The sequence below is a fragment of the Thalia democratica genome, chromosome 2 (genome assembly GCF_965202585.1).
Source record: "Thalia democratica chromosome 2, ktThaDemo2.hap1.1, whole genome shotgun sequence".
In the NCBI taxonomy this organism is placed as follows: domain Eukaryota; kingdom Metazoa; phylum Chordata; class Thaliacea; order Salpida; family Salpidae; genus Thalia; species Thalia democratica.
In genome coordinates this window covers 55,906,904-55,926,457 of record NC_139166.1, presented here as the reverse complement: position 1 = coordinate 55,926,457, position 19,554 = coordinate 55,906,904, and the positions used below count along the sequence as shown (strand labels likewise).

General features: G+C 30.6%; 1 protein-coding gene across 1 annotated transcript; it reads right to left on the bottom strand.

The window, feature by feature from the left end:
* Positions 1-531: 531 nt before the first annotated feature.
* LOC145829728 (SWI/SNF-related matrix-associated actin-dependent regulator of chromatin subfamily A member 1-like) lies at positions 532-17,599 on the bottom strand. The gene is made up of 23 exons (XM_082937596.1): positions 17,524-17,599; positions 16,788-16,859; positions 16,299-16,468; positions 15,511-15,643; positions 15,112-15,180; positions 14,416-14,595; positions 13,876-14,031; positions 13,417-13,548; positions 13,068-13,133; positions 12,715-12,824; positions 11,554-11,780; positions 10,818-10,967; positions 10,208-10,332; positions 9,243-9,375; positions 8,689-8,834; positions 8,018-8,143; positions 7,564-7,671; positions 7,242-7,355; positions 6,955-7,059; positions 5,397-5,489; positions 4,136-4,294; positions 3,554-3,766; positions 532-1,015 (listed from the first exon to the last, which is right to left on the bottom strand). Exons 1-23 carry the CDS (start codon positions 17,569-17,571, stop codon positions 857-859), a joined length of 2,994 nt encoding a protein of 997 aa, XP_082793722.1. The 5' UTR covers positions 17,572-17,599; the 3' UTR covers positions 532-856.
* Between the last annotated feature and the right edge of the window lie 1,955 nt (positions 17,600-19,554).

Below are 19,554 nucleotides of genomic sequence, written 5' to 3'. Positions count from 1 at the left end.
GATTAAAATATTTCTTTTTTTGTAACTACCTTAAATAGCAACTATTGAAGAACTTAAAATAATTAGCAGTTGGTAGTAACAAAGTTTTCAGTTTAAACCAGTCTTCTGGCTACAATAATTTAGAATCCAATTTTTCTGTAATTTTAAAAGTTGTTTGTTGATATGGATTATGGGAATCTAATAGAAATTTGCAAAGGTATAAACAGACAATATACTAATATTTAGTGTATTATATTTAATGTATAATATTTCACAGCATTTTGGCTGTGTAATGGGATTTTTCAACCGTTTTTACCTCAAGGAGCAGATACGAATTGTACAAATACGTTTCAATATCCTAAAAAATGGTTTAAATGATTTTTTACCTACAAATACTTTTCACTCACTTACACCAGCAGATATAGTCTATCCCTACTTATTTACCAACTTCCTAACTTTTATCTATTAATTTCATTCATATGATTTCTTTCGGGTTGTCGCTATATGCTTGTTCATACACTTTTATGTTTGACAAACAAAGAACATAAATTTATAAAAACTTTATTTGTACAAAATATACTACGACATTTCACAACTAACTAACTTTTGAAAACAACGGCAAAATTTAAAGAATGTATGTGAAAGATAAAATTCTGAGTATAAAAAATTATAAAAAAGGTGAAATCATTTATTACCATTATTGTTCTATAAAAAGACTCAAACAACCAAATAAACTTTTAAACAGAAAGTTACAAAACTACTCCCTTTCAAAAAAATCTCACAATTTATCTTAAGCATCAACAAATGTAACAAAATGTTAGAAATTTCCGTAAATACCACTATTCGAGTACAAAAAGCAGTTACTATGACGTCACGATCACATCTGCTTCTTGCTGGCGACTTCCCCTTCACCCTGCTGCATCTTCCTCTTGTGCGGAGGGGTCACCAAACTTTTTCTACCCGCTTTGCTGGCATCCAACTCCTGGTTCTCCTTCTCAATCAGCGATATCAGCGTGTTGCACCTCCTTTGAAGCTCCTGTTGGAAATGTTTACTTGATTATTAATTGGTTTAACATTTTTTTATTTTCTTTCTAAATTCAAACTTTTATCATGGATATTCTGATAGCTCCTCTGGAAATATTATTAATAAAATTAATGGAATTATAATTGTGAAAATTAAAAATTGTTTTTTCATTGGTTATCTGCGTTTACTCGACCTTCGTTTTAATATTTAAAAGCAGCTGAATTTTAGTTTTTTACAGATATAAACTAAAGACAACTTATATTATTTTCATTTCGCATCAAAAGTAAAACAATTAGTGTGCAAATGCATGGAAAATAAAATAATTTGTGTCTAATAACTTTCTTGTTATTATTTCCTTGATTTTCTTTTCAATGTAAGCAAAAACTAAACCCTTTTAAATGGGTTTTCTAATAAATTGACAAAAATAATATGCTTGTTTGTAGCAAAGGACAAGAACTTTTTTTATGAAAAATTGTAAAAACATGTGTGCTAACAATAAATACTGAAAAACATGTTTGATTTCAGCTAAAGTTTTGAATCTATAAAACTTCTTACTTTTAATTTAAATAAAAGTAATGTTATTAAAACTCATTATATTCTACAACGTCATTTTTAACTTCATTAACAACACTAACATAATAACTAAATTTACCAACAGCAAAAGCTTAAATCATTTCATCTCAGATAAAAGCAAATATAATTTTATAATATGAAATCCCTAATAACTCTACTTCATGTGTCAAACCTTTTCTTTATAAACTGTTCTTTATTCTTTTCTTACTTTTTAACTCTCAAATTAATCATGTGCTATTTTTCAAAATTCAAAAAAACAATTCAATAAAAAAATCAATTAAGTTAATGTTAATACTCTTTTATACTAGGGGTGGGCAATGTGCGGCCCGCGAGCATGTAAATCTGGTCCGCTAAATCAAATTTTGAAGCTTAGATATTCTAGGATTTTAAATGAAGAAAAAAAAAACTCTAAGGTAAAAGTCTTAAGTGAGATTTGGAATTACACCAGATATAGTAAAAAAGGTCACAGAATAAGCATTGTGTCAAAATTAAGTAAATTAATTTAGATAGTAAATAAATTTTTGTGAAATGTTAGAAATTGAAATGATTTGGCCTACCAAGGACTGTTTTTTTTTTACTTGTTATCTAAAATCAACACAAAACGAACAATTAAAATACCACTGCACGTCCGATATGTTTAATATCCAGCAATATAACTCAACATGACTTTTTCGAGTATGAGGTGTTTCAAACAAAGCCTTAAAATATATAAAAAGTATAAAAACATTGTTAAGCTTTATTTCCAATGATGATCGTTGCCAGACTAATTGCAGTTTTCATTCTGTTCGATTTTTCTTCGTGCCACCGATACGTCGGAGTACCAAGACTTTCCGCACCGGGTCGAGATACTGCCTAGGCACTGACAGGGAAGACGAAGATCCGAGGTTCACCGCGAGCGGGACGCCGGTCAGCAACAACAGGGTGCTGACCGCCGCGCACAACGAGAATGAAGAAGGTGATAGAGCGGCTGTGGGAAGGGTGACATCAGCCGACGTCCCCTCCCGAGGGCTTCACAACGACAACGAGCCACTGGAGGATACACGACAGCTTCGACATAGATAAAATGTTGAATTCGACGGGTACGACTTTGAAGCCATTGACATCGCGGTGTCCCAGCTGAGAAGGCCTCTGATGAATGGCATTTTTCATACCGGCGAAACTTCCTCGACAAAATGAAAGAATCGAAGACCTCACCGACGTGAGATTTGCAGGATACGGCAACAACGATCATGGAGAAGATCATGTTCTAACGGAGGGAAGATCAGTGAAGCTGCCCGCTTTCTACCTGCGGTTTGATGTACATGGAAAGTGATTACGCGGCGAAAAACCATCCTAGGGAAGTGGCGAGAAAGTTTGGAAAAAGGTTTTGACGAACGCGATTCCATTCACCCGCGGGACACGTGGCAGAAAAAATTTACGAGCTTTTTAAGGAAGAAAAGGAAGAATACGGGTCCAAGGAATATCACGAAAGAACAGGAGTCGGGGCGTAACTGCTTGGTACTTCGGGGAAGGTGACTCCGGTTGCGAGCTCTTCAAGCTGAGAGACAATACGGCGTCGACTAGCGACTACAACTATTCGCATTGTCAGCAGTCCACCAGGCCGCTGGACTGGGTGAAGGTCTCCCAGCACGTCAAGTGGATAAAAGACAAAAATGGACTTGGAGGCTGCAGGTGAGCAACGGCAGAATGGAAACTGCTTAGCTCGCGTTTCTTTTCGTAAAACACAACAAAGTAGTTCACGCGATAATAAATGGGTAAAAACTAACTTATGAACTGATGTTTTCAGCCCTAGCTTTAATAACTTATTTCTATTTCTTCTATTGGAATACAGTTTTATTAAATAAAAAAAACAAACAACTTGTTGTCAAACAGCAGCAAGTAAATTTAACGATAGGACTGTTTAGTAATGAAAATAAAATTGTCATCTATAAAACAACTTATAACTTTTCTCCCATTACTCATACAAAACAAACTCACCAGCGAAGTCCTGGACTTGAGGAACCAGTCGAACCTGAACTGCGGCGCCTTCCTCACCCGGCTCCTCAGCTCGTCGTACACGTTCTCCTTGTCCAAGCCCAGCTTGTTGAGCATGCACACCAGGAACCGGTCCTCCTCCTCCGTGTAGTTCTTGCCCTTGTTCGTGCCGTACTGCACGCGCAGCTGGTGGAACGGCGCCCTGTACCTGGCCACCTGGCGGATGAATTTGTTTGTTTGACAATTAGCTTTTTTTGTTGAACATTTGTTATGCAAAATATCGAAGTCGGTGGGACGGCGTCCTGTATCTGGCCACGTGATGGGTGAATTTGTTTGTTTAGTATACAAATCTAATTTGATTGATATTAAAATTAATAAATATTTCATGCAAAAAATTGAAACAGGATGTAACAATTATAGACTTTTAAATATTTTTCCGCATTTAATTTGTTTGTTAAAAAACTCAAAAAACATTTATTCGCACGTTTAATAATTAATTCTATTAGTCTTAAAAACAAGCGAGTCCCAGCTCTTCAAGTTTCCTTTTTCACAATCAAACACAGCTTATTTAACACTTCCACCAACCTTGGCATCCAACGCCTTCCTGACGGCGACCTTCCTCAGTATCTTCGCCTCCCCCTTCTCGATCTGCGACATGATCCTCTCGATGTCTTGCAGCTCACGGCACCTCTCCCAGAACACGCACGAGTACTCCACCACCTCTTCCGGCGTTTTCCCTTCGATCTGTTGAAATTGTTTCTTCATCAACGGCTGTTTGTTTAGTAGCTACTCAAGGTGGCACGTTTTGAACGGTAAAATGGAAAGTTTTGTGTTGAAAAATATTTTCAGGTTTGGATCAAACTAAATGTTTAGTTTAAGAATTTTAGAATTTTAATATAGTACGGTTCATTCAACGAGGTTTCATTCTGATTTTATTGCTAACTGCATGTCGTTGTTATCTGAGTGTTAAAAAAAAACTTCACTTCTCAGCGGTTTAAAAAATTTAACGAATGTTTTTTAACTTTGAATAAATCATTTAGGCTTAAATTTGTTTTAGTCGAAGGTTTTTTTTTTCGATCTGTAAAGTAGAGGTTTAATAAAATATATTCGGGTTGAATATTTTCAACTCAATACTTAATTGATAAACCTTTCATTAAGGACACAACTACTTAAAAGCTAAATGATTAAATAAAAGTGAGTTTGTTAGAACTTAAGTATCAGATCGCCTCACCAGGGTTTCTATCTTCGTTCTGAGTGTTGAAAAAAGTATATTTGAAAAAAGTAGATTTCTTATCTCAGTTTAAAAATTAATGAACGCTTGTTTATTTTTTACTAATGGCAGTATGTTTTGAAAGGTTTCGATAATTATTGATCAAAAGTGTTGTACTGGAACTAAGTACATTGGTAAATGTTAAAAAAAAAGATTTCAGTACCTTTAAATTAAATGAGTAGTTGTTTAAACTAAGGCACTACTTTGTAAATGTAGTTTAACGATTTAGTAAAAAGTGATTTAAGTTTAGAAATTATTTTTATCGTTGTGCTAATCACTGTCTTTTCAATAAAAGCACAATATTGTTCCTGAAAATTAAAATATGTGTTACATTATTATTTGTAACAGAACTTTTTTTGTAGTAATCTTGATTAAAACTTTACTGCAAAAATTTTTCATTGATATATTTTTATTGACTAAAAGCACATGCATTACAATCTAATTTAATTTAAAATTGGGTAAATAAATAAAGTTGTTGTATAAAGCAAACATATTCACTTAAACGAGCTAGCTTTAAAGCTTTTAAATAACTTAATGCACTTTAAAATTCGAAATTTTTAAACAAATATGTTTAACCTCATTTGATATCAACTTTATTTCATCTCTTCCGTATTTTTCGTTTGCTTTCACAAACGCATTGAAGTCACGCTTGTTCCAATTTGTTAAACCCTGTAAAATAATTAATTGGTAAATCTTTGCTTGATTTTTAGGTTTTGGATGTTTTTAAATTTATTTTTAGTTTTCTGTTGAGTGAAAATATGTATTTAAAGAATTTTTTCAATATTTAATTAATATAAAATAAAGCTAAACATCTACAAAAAAAAGTAACGATTTACAAGTAGATGGTTTTGAAAAAACAATTTAACTAAACTGTTTCAACACAAAACCTACACATGTCATAAATAATAATTAAGCAAAAAAAAAATTTTTTTGTAACAATGTCTAATGCTTAAAAACATCATGCAATTATCTGCGGCCGCAATAAAAAGTTACTCGAGAAGCCGCCCACAGACTCAGACCTCTGTAACTGCAAAAACAAAAAAAACAACATCAGGTTAACAATAAATGAAAAGTGTGATATACGAATCAACCGTTTCATCGGAGAACATATACTGGCTCAACACTAAAACCTTTCAAGAACAGATCTTACGAGCGTAGAAGACCTTTCTCCAAACCTAACAAGAAGAGACCCTCTAGCTCAGGGTTTCCTAAACTATTTCTCAAGTGGCCCCTTTGAAGAAATTAAAAAAACTATGACTCTCTTCAACAATATTAATCAAACTACCATTAAAAACACCTGAGACCTTTTTTTTTTGCTCTTTATCATCAACTCCAGAATATCTAGTGTAAGTTTCAAATTGCTCCCCTAATGGCTCATTTACCGCTCATGCTCCCTTTGTTGCTGGTGGACCCCTGAACTCTGTCATGGCCACAAGAAAAAACCCTGCTCTAGCTGTACACAACTTACTAACTATTTACGAAAAGGAATCCAAATCATAAGATTTACATATTCTAAAGCTTAATTGAAAGAGATATACTCTAAAGCTTTCCATTTATAAAACAGTTGTTTAATTTGTAGAAACTAACATTGAATTAGTTTTTTCTCAATTAAAATTACTTAAGTTAATGTGTACTACCCAACTTAATTTGTCAAAATATTAATGCTAACCCATGTTTTATTTTTATTTCATCGCTCGGTTTTTAGTTTTTCAGATTTTTATTGTACCTGATGAGCAGCGAAACGTCAAGATACAAATAAAGTGAAACAACAAAACTAGTGTCTGATACTTAAAATAAATACTTTAGCTTCTTTTTTCAAAGAATTTTTATACAGCTTCGTACAATTATATTTTACTTAATAATTAAAATAATTGCTGGTAAAAGTTTTATTTCTACTTTGATAAGTTATTCCTCAATTAAAACAAATTAATTTACAAAGTGAGTTAATAAATATGCTATTTACAAATTTTATTTTACTTTAAGATATTTCTCAACATCTTTGTTTAAGAAACATACATTCAACTTTTTTTTAATTATACAAATGTTAAAATCTTATTTAAGAAAATCTTTATCACCAATATAAAAAAAAATATTTTCTAATACTATTAAAAAATGTTATTATGACGTCACACACTTTCTGCAGCAGCTGCTCTTTCTCCTGAACTTCTTCTTCCGTCAGCGGCTGAGCCTCATCAATCTTCTTCTGTTTTTCCTCCCAATCTTCCTCGTTTTGTGGCACCTATGACGTCATAATAATTATTTACATTTTATCCAGTTATATTTTCTAAAAATATTAACTTAATAAAATTTTAAAAATTACTTACTTTAACGAAATAAATGAACGCGTATTTAACTAACTTGGTGAACACATTCCAATAAAAAAATTATTTATTAAAACTTAATGATGACAATATTTCTTACCTGATACTTGATAGTTTGCCTGAAGTACAATATTTCTTTGTCGAGAATTGCGAAAAGTTCCGGCGGGTAAAATTGAAAATCTTGAACTGCTGGCTGCTTCGGTGGTCTTGGAGCCTTAAATGATTTATCTTGCTTTGGAGTACAAATAAAAAATGATTTCAAACATTGGAGTCCATATTAGTTAATGAATAATTATTTTCATGAAGATCTTAAAATAAAAATTAAAGACTTTTCTAACACTGTTATCCTTCTACTACTCCTTGGTTCTGTTGATCAAAACTTAACAAAAAAATAAATTTGTATGACAATTTTTAACAACTACCTTGGACACTTTAGGTTCGTTCGTCCTCATGGCCTCTCTGTAATACTGATCAACAGCATAGTTCGCTTTCCTTTCTCTCTTCGGAGGCTCGATCCACGAAAGCATACCCTGTATGGCGTCGTAGCAGTTTATTCAAAAGTTTAATAACAACTTGATCGCTTTTGTTCTATTTAACTTGAATATTTATTTTATCAAAAAAGTTTAAAAGTACGTTCTGAAGTTAAATTTAGTAAAAAACAAGACAAGGTAGGGCAAATAGCATCTGGTGCATGGAAAAATCTTTTGACACTGTGAAATATACTGCTTCAAAGTTATTCTATGTGTATATTTAAAAACGAACGGCAGTTGTAATGTTATTACTGCCTCAAAATACATTATAAACTCGTTGGAATGAGTACACCTGATTTGTTATATAATAAGTATTGTTTGATAATTATGTAAAATAAAAACACACGTCTTTATTTTTGGATTTCCAATCTTTTCCTTCAAAATTGTACACAGAGTAAGGCTCGTGATCCAAGGAGAAAGTCTTCAATTTATCTTCACCCAAACTCGACATTTTTTCTTGCAATTCCGCCGTCTGTAATTTTTAAATTAAATAATTAGGAAAAGTCTTAATTATATATATATGAGATGATTTACAAGTATAAAGTTTTGTTTTCAATGTCTTATTTCCAATAAGAGCTTAAGTATAACTTTTAATGTATTTTTTACTTTAGATAAAATTCGTTACTTAGCAAAAGTAATACAAGTTCAGCTCTTTTAAGATAAAAATTTAAACAAGACAGAATTTGATAAACTTGTTTATTTGAGTTGCTTAATTGTTTGAACACCAGAAAAATTATTTAAGTTGCTTAGTTTTTTTTAAATAAGTAATCAATAAAAACCTGACTAATAACTGGAATATATTTTTTTAATATTAATATGAAATATATGATTTCAAATAAGTTACAAAAATTTCATGCTGCTAATACTTTAGATCTATATTGTTTAGGTGATTTTTCAACCAGTTAATTTAATCAATACAAAATTTACTATCTTCAACAAAAACAGTTCTCAACTTTTTCCTTACTAAACCGGTTACCAACGTTGATAAACTTCTTGTTCGCAAATATAAAAACAAACTTTCTGCTCTCCCTGCCTGAGTATCTCGTCGATGTCGTCGTCGGTGATTTCGGACTCCTTCGACGCGAACACGTGGTTCGCCCCGTGACGGATCATCTGCAGCATGTCGTCCTTCGACAGCTTGTTCTGGTTGTCCATCAGCCTGCCTGCGTGTGACGTCATAACACAGATTTATTGATGGTGTTATTAACATGTGAAACAATTACTGTGACAGTTAAATATTATTGCACTTTTTACTACTTTAGCCCAAGTATTACTCGCGCGAGACTTTTAATAATATTAGATTGAAAGACTTCAATCTCTAAGCTAGTGTTGATAAAACATAACAAGTTTATAAATAGATTAATTATTTTTTTTACATTTAATAGTATACTAATCTGAACTCTTCATTGGTAAAAATGCTATTTTTATGTAGTTCGATCAATTAAAAACTAGTGCGATTATATTTGTCTAAACACTACGCAATAATTTGACGTCTTTATGTACAAAAACACTATTTTGTACGACAAAACAATAGTAATGTATTAATCTTAAAAATTTGTATGAACCGATACCTTGCTGAATGACGATGTTGTCGAGCTGAAGCTTCATCTCCGCCCTCTCGATGATCCTCTCCTCCACCGTGTTCTCCGTGATCATCCTGAACACCTTCACCTGCTTCTTCTGCCCTATCCTGTGCGCCCTGTCCTGTTATGTGACGCAACTGCTCAGTTGACTTTTTCAGTAAAAAATTATATACAAAAACTGCTCAAAAATTCCTGTTGTTCAAATTTGCTGATAATTTTGTTACAACCAGCATTGATTGTGAAAAGTTTTAAGTAATACTTGAAAACAGGAGGACAGAACCAATATCATCGATGTGTTATAACTTTCGTATAATTTTGTTAGAAGTAGTTTGATAGAGAAAATTTGTATAAATAAGTTGAAAAAAAAAGCAGCAATATGCTAAATACACTTTTTTAAATTAAAAACTAAAACTTTGAGCTCTGGTCTGTTATACAATTGTTTACTTTTAATATCAACGTTTTATATCTACTTTTTTGATACTTTTGGGTAAAACTTGTTAATTAGTAGTTTGAAAGTGAATTTTTTTTTTATAACAAATTGCTCTAAAAAGAAAAATGTATTTGTTTTTTAAATTGACACATTATACTAAAGCTAAACTAAAGACTTAATAAATAAAAAACAACTAAGCTAAAATTTTTGTTTCAGGTAATAAATTAAGAGACAAGTCTGATATACTTTTAAAGTTCTAATTTTTTAGAAATTTTCTGTTAATCAATATTAACAGATTTACGACTGCAACGTAGCAGAAGTTTTAGCTATATTTTAAGTACACATTATTCTACTTTTAGTATTTTGCTCTCTTTTCTAACAAAACAAAATCAAACTACAAACCATGGCCTGCATACAATTTTTCTAATTCAAAGTCGATACTTAAAAGCAGGTAGCTTCGTTTTAATTAAACTTTCAGCGAGTTATTATCAACGTTGAACTTAACAATAAACAATCAAATTACCATGGCCTGCATATCGACTTGGGGGTTCCAGTCGCTGTCGTACAACACAACAATGTTGGCAGTCATCAGGTTGATGCCGAGACCTCCGGCCCTCGTCGACAGAAGAAACACGAACTTGTCGCTGTCTGCTCAATTTGTTTGTTGAACTTTTTATTTTTATTACAAAGTTGTTACAGCAAGTAAGTTAATTGCAAGTAAGTTAAAAGAAAATATAGAGCAAAGAAAGTCGATGAATTTAGATAACTTGTTTTGTCTACTGGTGATTCAAAGTTTCATGGATGTGGTGTAAGTCTTAAACTAATATTTAAAAGTTTAATAACGTTAATTTAAGTTGATTTTAATGTAGACCTTATCTGATTAAACTTGGTTTCACTTTTTATGTGTTTCACTTAATATTTGTGCATAAAAAAATAAATGAAAATTCAAATTCAACTGAGCAGTCACGGAAGTATAAAATGAGCTGTTGCAATAACAAACTCATGTTAGCCATACATCAATAAGAACAGTGAACAAAATTTGATTTTTAATGGCAAATTATAAACTCATGTCAGTCATATGGTAACACAATACGAACTACATACATACAGTTGGTCACAACAAATTATCGTACTTGGCGCGTTGAACTCGTTGATTTGTCTCTGCCTATCCTCGTGCTTGGTCTGACCGTCCAATCTGCAGTGGTTGTACCCTCTGTACATGCAATAATCCTCCAATATGTCCAACAGCCGGGTCATCTGACTGAATATCAGCACCCTGTCGCCTGTTGTTGAAAACAATAAACACATGAAAAGCACTTACACTTAGATTCCAAAATAAACTATATACTATTTTACTTGAAATAACTATACAAAAAAAGGTTTTCGATACTTGGATGTAACGACTAGAAGTACCCTACTTATATGCTTTTTAAATGGTTAATTGCAATCTATTACAACAAAAAAAACCATCTGCTATATTTGTTTACTAGATCAGGCTTGCCACTCTTTGAGGCAAAACAGCCCGAATGATAAAAACTTGCCTGAAATACATCAAGGCTAAATCGGCCTGAGGTAATTAATAAAACTGAAAAAAAAACTTATATGAGCCATAATCTGAAAATAATTACTTTTAATCAAGTTTAAATACCTATAATTACCAAAATAACAACAACAGGACCTAATATTGTTAAGATTTTCAAAAACAAAACTCTTTAAGCAAAAAAAAACAGCCTGTAAATAAGGAGATTTATCCAAAGGAGCATGAAATTCCAGAAAAAAAATCAAAGTAGCTTGAGTTTTTCTCAATGAGTGCCACAACCCTATTTCACAAACACTTACTTTCACACAAAACACTCCAACAAAACAAACCGTTTTCCTGCAGCTTGGGCAGCAGCTTGTCGAGCACCGTCAGCTTGCCGCTGTTGAGTATCAAGTGCTCGCCGGTGGTGTACGGGGGACCGGGTTCCGCTCCGTCGAACAGGTACGGGTGGTTGCAGTTCTTCCTCAGCTGCATCAGCAGGTTCAGCAGCCTGACGCGGTTGGTCTTCCCCGCCGCGTTGATGATGTCGATGTCCTTCATTAGGATCTTAGTGTACCTTTGATATTTGTGTGTGTTTTAGTAAGGAAAGTCTTTATGGAAATAGTTTAGATGTGGTATTTTTGTTTAAAATTCTGATACATAAGGAATGGTTATCATCGTTATAAGTATACAATGATGATCTTCGTGTACCTTAAGCTGTTGTGTGTTGGTTTAAAAAATCTATTTGTTCAGAAGCTTTATGAAAACAGACATTTAACATTTTTAGAAACTTATGGTTGACATTACACAGGGTTGCCACTCGTTTTTTCAAATTTTTTTCCAGGTTTTCCAAATTTCTTCCAGGTTTTTAAAAGTACACATTTTTGGGTTTATTTTTAGTTTTAAGTTTATTATCTATATAAGAAACTGTATTAAATAGTGTAAAAACATAGAAAAGATACTGTGAAGTTACTTTAATTGTGTTTTTTAATAAATTAAATTTTGATGATTACAAAAAAATCTTATCTGTATGATAGATTTTTTGTGTCAAATCGAAATTTTACTACTGATAATGTTAAAACTATTAAAAATATCAGGTTTTTCCAGGTTTTATGATCAAATTTCTAGGTTTTTCCATGTCTTTTTCAAAATTTCTCAAATTCCAGGTTTTTTCAGGTTATTTTTGCCTAAATTGTCGAATTCCAGGTTTTTCAAGGTTTTTCCAGGTTTCCAGGTAAAGTGGCAACCCTGCATTACAGTTTAAAACAATATATTCGATGATAACAAGCAGTAGCTTTTTTACGACCAAATTCATAAAGTAAAAAATGACAATATAGGTTAATACGTCATTTATAAATTTTAATTAAGTTTGATTCAACAAGGTAAATCCATATACCTTATTTTAGAAAATATAATATTTAAAAATTTCATAATAGTTTTAAAATTAGTAGGATAAACAAGCAGGCCTAACTTTAATATCTTTAATAATCTAACACATTATAATAACTGACCATTCTCTCTGCATTTTGCTCAAGCCAGTGTAAATTTTAGTTTCCTTCTTGGGCAGGAGCGAGTGTTCGACGTCCGCCTTCAGCCTTCTCAGCAGGAACGGTCTCAACACCTACAAGGTTTACAACTTTGAATCAATTTCAAACATTGTTGAAAGTGTGTTTGTTAATGAAATAATTTAAAAATCAAACAAAAGACTATGTAAAATTTAATGTATGAAGCAAACTTTAAAGTTTATTAGAAAAAAAAATCACTTACTACTTAATTATTTACTTATTTCAGCACTATATTCAAAATCTTGCTTGCCAACTTAAAACTTTAAATGTACTTTATAATTATTTAAAGAAAAACTTACATTGTGCAGTCTTGTTACAAGCTGCTCATCTTGCAGTTTTGATGTGTCAAACCACGAATCGAAATCCTGTTGAGATTATATTATAAAATTCAATACAATTCACTAATGGTGAGCTAAATAAAAGCTTATTAGCCTCAAGTGTCATTTATGTAAGTCTTTTCTGGTAGAAACTGTTTTAAATAGTTAGGTTTTGTGTTTTTAAGAGTTTGCAAACTAACTTAATAAATAAACATTGAAAAAAATATCTTTGACACCCTAAAATAAAATTTTATTCACTTGGAATAACTTTAGTAAAAACAAATATTTTGAAAGCGTTATACAACAGCAATACAAATGTGAACGTTCATACTTCCGACGAGCTGAACACGTCGGGCAGCAGGTAGTTGAGGAGGGCCCACAGCTCGTGCAGGTTGTTCTGCAGGGGAGTCCCCGTCAGCAGGAGCCTGTTCTTCGACGAGAGTTCGCGCAGGATTTTCGACAGCTGTGAGTTTTCGAAAGCTTGTAAGTTTGAAAGAAAGATTTAGTTGTTACATGCGCAAGTAATTTCAGTTAGCCTAATGCTAGTGCATCGGCTTTAAACATACGTTTAGAGTTTTCTACTTACTACAATTATGTCTTGATGAGCAACTAATTTGACTAGTTAGTAAATTATATAAAAATAATACAAGTTTTAATTCAAAAAAAAATGTTTAAAGGAAAACAAAAAACAAATTAATGCTTATTTTGAAGATCTATATTGGCATCAAAGACGAACAATGACAGTTGTTTTTTTGTCTACAAAAAACGTTTTTTGTTAAATTCAAATAACCTTGGACTTTTCGTTTTTGATGCGGTGAGCTTCGTCGATGACGATGAACTTCCACTTGAACTTTTTGAAGGCGGCCTTCTCGATGATTATGCACTCGAACGAGGTGATGCACACGTCCCAATCCCCCGGCATCATCTCATTTGCTATTATGTCAGCCTGTTGATTGGTTGAAAAAGTTACAAAATGAGAAAGCTGCACTGAAAATCACTCCTTGATTAATCTAAAAGAAACGCTCAGTACTAACAAAACTAGAAATAGTCTTGAAAAAGCAAAAGTATAACTATTTTTAAATAAATTAAAAACTGTAGAAAAAAACAGTAATATATCATTATTCTCCCTGTGATAAAAGTGTAATAATTGTAATTCGACTTATAGAAAAAAGCATAACTTACTGTATAATCAAATAAACATTTTGTGCTAAAAAGCTTTAAAAAACATTAGTCCGAAAAAAAACTGAAGCAATAACTGTCAACAAAAATATTTCTTTATCATACATTCTAAAAAAGCTCCTATATTATACACGGGGAGCAATCAACCAACCCTCTGGTCCTTGGTACCAATCAGGACGCACAACTTCACGCTGGGACACCACTTGTTGAACTCCATCCTCCAATTGCTAATGGTCGATTTGGGCACGAGGACCACGTGCGGACCAGGCTTGTTCTTGTAGTGCTTCATGAAACCCAACAGGGAAATGGTCTGAAGGGTTTTACCCAGACCCTAGAAACAACTTGTTGTGAGTGTTTATGTTTATAATAGAGGTTTTATTAGCAAACTGAAATTTAAAAATCTTGCAACACTTTGATATCAAACTAATTAAAAGCTTTATTTTCTATACTTTTTATATATAATATATTAATGTATTTTAAGCTTAGTAAAACTTTACTATATGATAACTTTTTTATTCGAAATTTTCGTCATTTAAAGAATAAGCTACTTGAAGAAGTAATAAATATGTATTGAATGACAGAAGTAGATACATATTTTACAGTTAGAGCAAAACTATACATTTATTCACACTATGGCAGAATATCAACTATTATAAACTTTGGCAAAAATTTCTAGACAACTTTACTTAATCTATAATGATCCACTTACTATATTGAAAACTATGTTTAAAAACAACAACTCAACTTTTACAACTTAACATTTCAATTTTTGACTAATGATCAGAACTTGATAAAATTAAAATATTTTACATGATACACAAACAAAATAAATAAAGACAAAACAAACCATTTCATCAGCAAGAATACCACTTAGCCCGTTCTCGTACAAAGAAATCATCCAGTTCAATCCACGGATCTGTTTAAATTAGATATAAGTCTTTTAACAGTAGGTACTTCAACATAATTAAGCACACCCTTTTGTTACAAAGCAAATGTTTAATAAAATAAATCGAACGAATGTTTTGCCTGCAAACAGTCTTTATCACCTGCTGAACTCTTTTTTATTCAATGAATGACAATCTCAAGTAATCACAGTTTTTAACACTTATAGAGGTAAAAAAAAATATGTCAAGATTAAAACTAACTTATGTCTTAAAATAATGTTTTTACAGTGAAACATCGTAGATTGCACGAAAAGCAGTTGTTAAAGTCTTGATAATCTAACTATATAAATATAGTAATCAACCTGGTAATCCCTCATGGTTCCAAACTTGATGTAGTGGGGAGATTTTTCGAACCTGATCGTCTGACCTGCCGTCTTCTGAGCGTCATTTATCAGCTCTTCGTCCTCATCTCTCTCCGTCCTTCTGTGCCTCGTGCTGTAATGATAAATAAACATTATGAACACTAATTACTACTATTTGTGCCATAATATTACAAGCAGCAGCAAATATATATTTGCTATTTCATTATTTACAAAGTCATGCTAAATAAATAGTATTAGTGAGTTGCCACAACTTAAGTTTTTGTAATTTCAAAAAATCCTTATGGTGTGGATTGCTATACTACAATTTTTTTTGTTAAGTATTGATTAATTAAATACAGAAAAGTATTAAATTTAAAAAAGATAGATTTGTTTAATAAATCTTCATTTGTAACGGCTCTGCTTTGAAAACAAATTTAATATAATCAAAAACTTGATTCTAAAATGAAAACTACTTTAACAACCAGAACCAAGAAAAATATTTTTTGTTATTATACTTCTAACAAAAAAAAGTAATTTTAACCAGGTAAAGTGGCACTATTTAAAGTTGTTTTTTTTCAAAACATTGCAGTTTGCTTAAAGTTTGTAGTATTTTTAAGAGTGCAGTAGTTTAAACTACAACGTTAACATTCAAGAATAATCAGGCAATCTTACTTAGAACATTTCATAACAATAACAAAATTATATTAAACTAACTTAAAAATTAGTTTTACATTACCTTAGAAACATCAAAATTAAAAATCAAAGAACACTTGATATCTAAGACTTACTCTTTAGCATTGCTGTCAGTGGCTTTGCTTGATTCACCTTTCTTAGCATCTTTTTGCTTGATCTTGAGTGGAGATCCGCTTGACCCTTTGTTCCTAGTCGTGTCAATGGAATTGGTGAAGAGCTCCGTCTGCTTCAACAGAAAATCAAACCTCTTGCCTACATCAGTTTCCTACAAAACAAACACGATAAACAAGAGACAATAGTAAAAATGAGCCATTTATACTTCTTCAACATTTAGTATTTTTTTGAAACTAACATTTCAACAAGTAACAATATTTTTGAATAAATTGTAAGTATTTTTTAATTGTTGTCTTTGGATGTTCACTAAGGACTTAAAATTGTTAAATTTAATACTTTTGAAAGCACAAACACTACTTATATGAAACATGTAAGCTCTTCAGTTCAGTGTAGTTAACACCACGGTTGATAATACAAACATTGAATGACTGGTTATATTCTATTAACATAAAAGCTAAATTTATAATTACCTCTGGTTCTTCGTTTTGAGGAGTCTCAGGTCTGGTGCCACTGTCAGCATCAGAACCATTGTGTTCAGTACCCTAATAATTTTACGCAACTTATAAAATTCACCATGTAGATACTAAAACATTGTACTTCAAAATGTATGCATTATTGATGCCTACTGAAATTTGCTTACATTCTTAAAACCTTTTTGTTTGAGAAAGTTTATGTAAAGGAAAAAAAATTAAAGTTTAAGCCCTGAAATAAACTGCTTAAGTTCTTTTAATTATAAATCAATACATGAAATTTAGGCAGCAGAAATAAAATGTTCTTTCTTGGCAAGGTACAAACTATTATTTCAAAATGGTTTCCTGATTATAAAATAAAATGTATAGCTATACTTAAATTTATTAGATTACTTAATTAAAAACAAAAACAAAGCTATTTTATATATTTTTCCAAGATTACTTTTGTGAACAATGAATAGTCTACCTAACTAAGTGCATTACTTTAATTTATTATAATTATTTCAAAAATATAATACAACTGTCCAAAAATATATAACAATAATGATATTATTGAAAACTATAGTCACAATCTTGTTTTTTAAATTAGTTTCTAAAAAAATGTTATTTAAAGAAATAAGCAAACAACAACATTTTTTATTTTAAACTTTTAAAGAGGCAATTTTTGAAAATATTTATAGCTTTAGCTATAAAATAATATGTTTTAAATCACTTATTTATTTAAATATTAACTCACTGATACAGAAGAAATTTCATCTACAGTGCTTCCTTCAATATCAGACATAATTGCTTTATAAATGTAATTTGAAAAACAATCTGAAAATACAAACACTCTGTTCTATTTTACTAATACTATGCAAAAACATGTACAAGAAATTTACACCATTAACTAATTTATCTAAAGACTATAGAACGAACAGGGACAGGTAAAATATACACAAAGACATTTTTGTACGAAGGGTCATTTTTGCACGAGAGTTAAAGAAAATATATAAAACCAATAGTAAAAAAACAAAGAAAAAATTAAAAAATGAATTGATAAAAAACTAAAAAAAAGTTAACGAACGTGGGTAAAGGTTAGGGGTAACAGTGATAGTGAAAATTTATAAAAAAAAGGCTATTAAAAAAATAACAATTAAATTAATAAAAAACCAAAAAAAAGTTACCAACCAAGGGTAAGGTTTAATAGTAACAGTGATAGTAAAAAATAAAAAAATTAATTAAAAAAAACTTAAATTTAAAAATAAAAAATTTAATTAAAAAATTAAACAAGTTTAAAAGTCCCTTTGTGCAAAAAAAAATCTTTTTTGCAAAAGTTTCTTGATGCAAAAGTTTCCCTTTGTGCATATTTGACACCTACCCGGAAGAAAGTAGTTCATTTTTAAAGTTAATTTTAATTTTACAGTAATAACCAAGCCACCAATAGTTCTTAAATTTTTAAAAACTCATAGTATTTTTTGAGATATAAGAGTTCAAAGATTCTATCAAGTTGTTATCAAAAAACAGAAATTAAACATATAAAGAGATATATTTGTCTTGAATCATTTTTTCAAGAGCTTTTGAGCAATCATTTTTAAACTTACTTATTCTAAACTATTCAAAAAATTGAACAAGTTGTAGACACAAACAAAAAAATATTTGACTAAGTATAGTTTTTTTTTGATGTTATTTTAATTATAATTTTTTTATTGGTTATAGTAATGCAAAGAACACTTCCCAAATAAAAGTTGATTGCTTTAAAAACTTAAAAGGATTTTTTTTTTGGAAAACTACATAAATTCTAATACAATATTTTGCAAAAAAAAAATCTTTTAAAATTTAGAATTAAATACTTTTTACAAAACTGATTACAAGTAAAAAATGTACAAGAATTTTAATCTTCAACAAAAATCATTTTATAGCATGTACTTGTTAAAGAATATGGGCTAATGTATCTAATATTAGACCCCCCTATGACCTTAACATATAACTAGTAAATTTAAAAATATACTTGGAAAAAAAATTAAATTTTTAAACGCAGCACATGTAAAACAAAAACAAAATTAGTACTTCAATATCAACTTCTGAGTAAAAATATATAGTGTAAATTTAAGATTCAAATAACTTGAAAGGATAAGGGGAAAATGTTCTACAACATATGACATTTTTTGTGATAACTTTCTAATATAAAGTTGTTATCACCTTAATGTACAAAAAGACTACTACTTTTTGTATTTATTAAGTTATTTGTCTGTATTAAACATACCATTACTTGGTTGTTGAACTAAACCAAAAGTTTAAATGACTTCAGTGACATTTTCATCAAGTGTAGGTTAGCATGTATATATTTGGTCAAAATTTCAACGAAATATATCACACAATGTAAAACAGTTTGGGACATTTCCACATTAAAAAACTAAAGTTATTTTAACAAAACAATATTTAAACTTAAACAAATATAACTGTTGTTTTATGTATCAGTAAATGAGATTTTGTGTTTTGATATTATTTATTTTTATTTGATATGTCAAACCTTACAGTTGAACTTTAAAATAGACTTATAAACTTTATTTTTATAAGCTGTAATACACCATTGCATTGTTATATTTAATGATAATATGGGGCTGTCAAAATATTTCTTTTAAGCTCCAAGTTAGAAAGAGTTCACAAAATGTTAAATCTTTAAAATGGTTGACAAGGATAATGTAGATGATTTTTCAAGTTAAGCTTCATGAAATTTATAGATAATTTAAAGATTATTTTATTTCAAGCATACTTCAGAAATTTT

Bases quoted from the DNA above. Each gene is read 5' to 3' on its own strand.
- LOC145829728 (XM_082937596.1), bottom strand. From the start codon at position 17,571: ATGTCTGATATTGAAGGAAGCACTGTAGATGAAATTTCTTCTGTATCA. The intron at 15,644-16,298 runs GTAAGTCTTAGA...TTATCATTACAG, and splicing joins ACTGACAGCAATGCTAAAGA to CACGAGGCACAGAAGGACGG. The intron at 12,825-13,067 runs GTAAGTTTTTCT...TAAACCTTGTAG, and splicing joins TTGTAACAAGACTGCACAAT to GTGTTGAGACCGTTCCTGCT.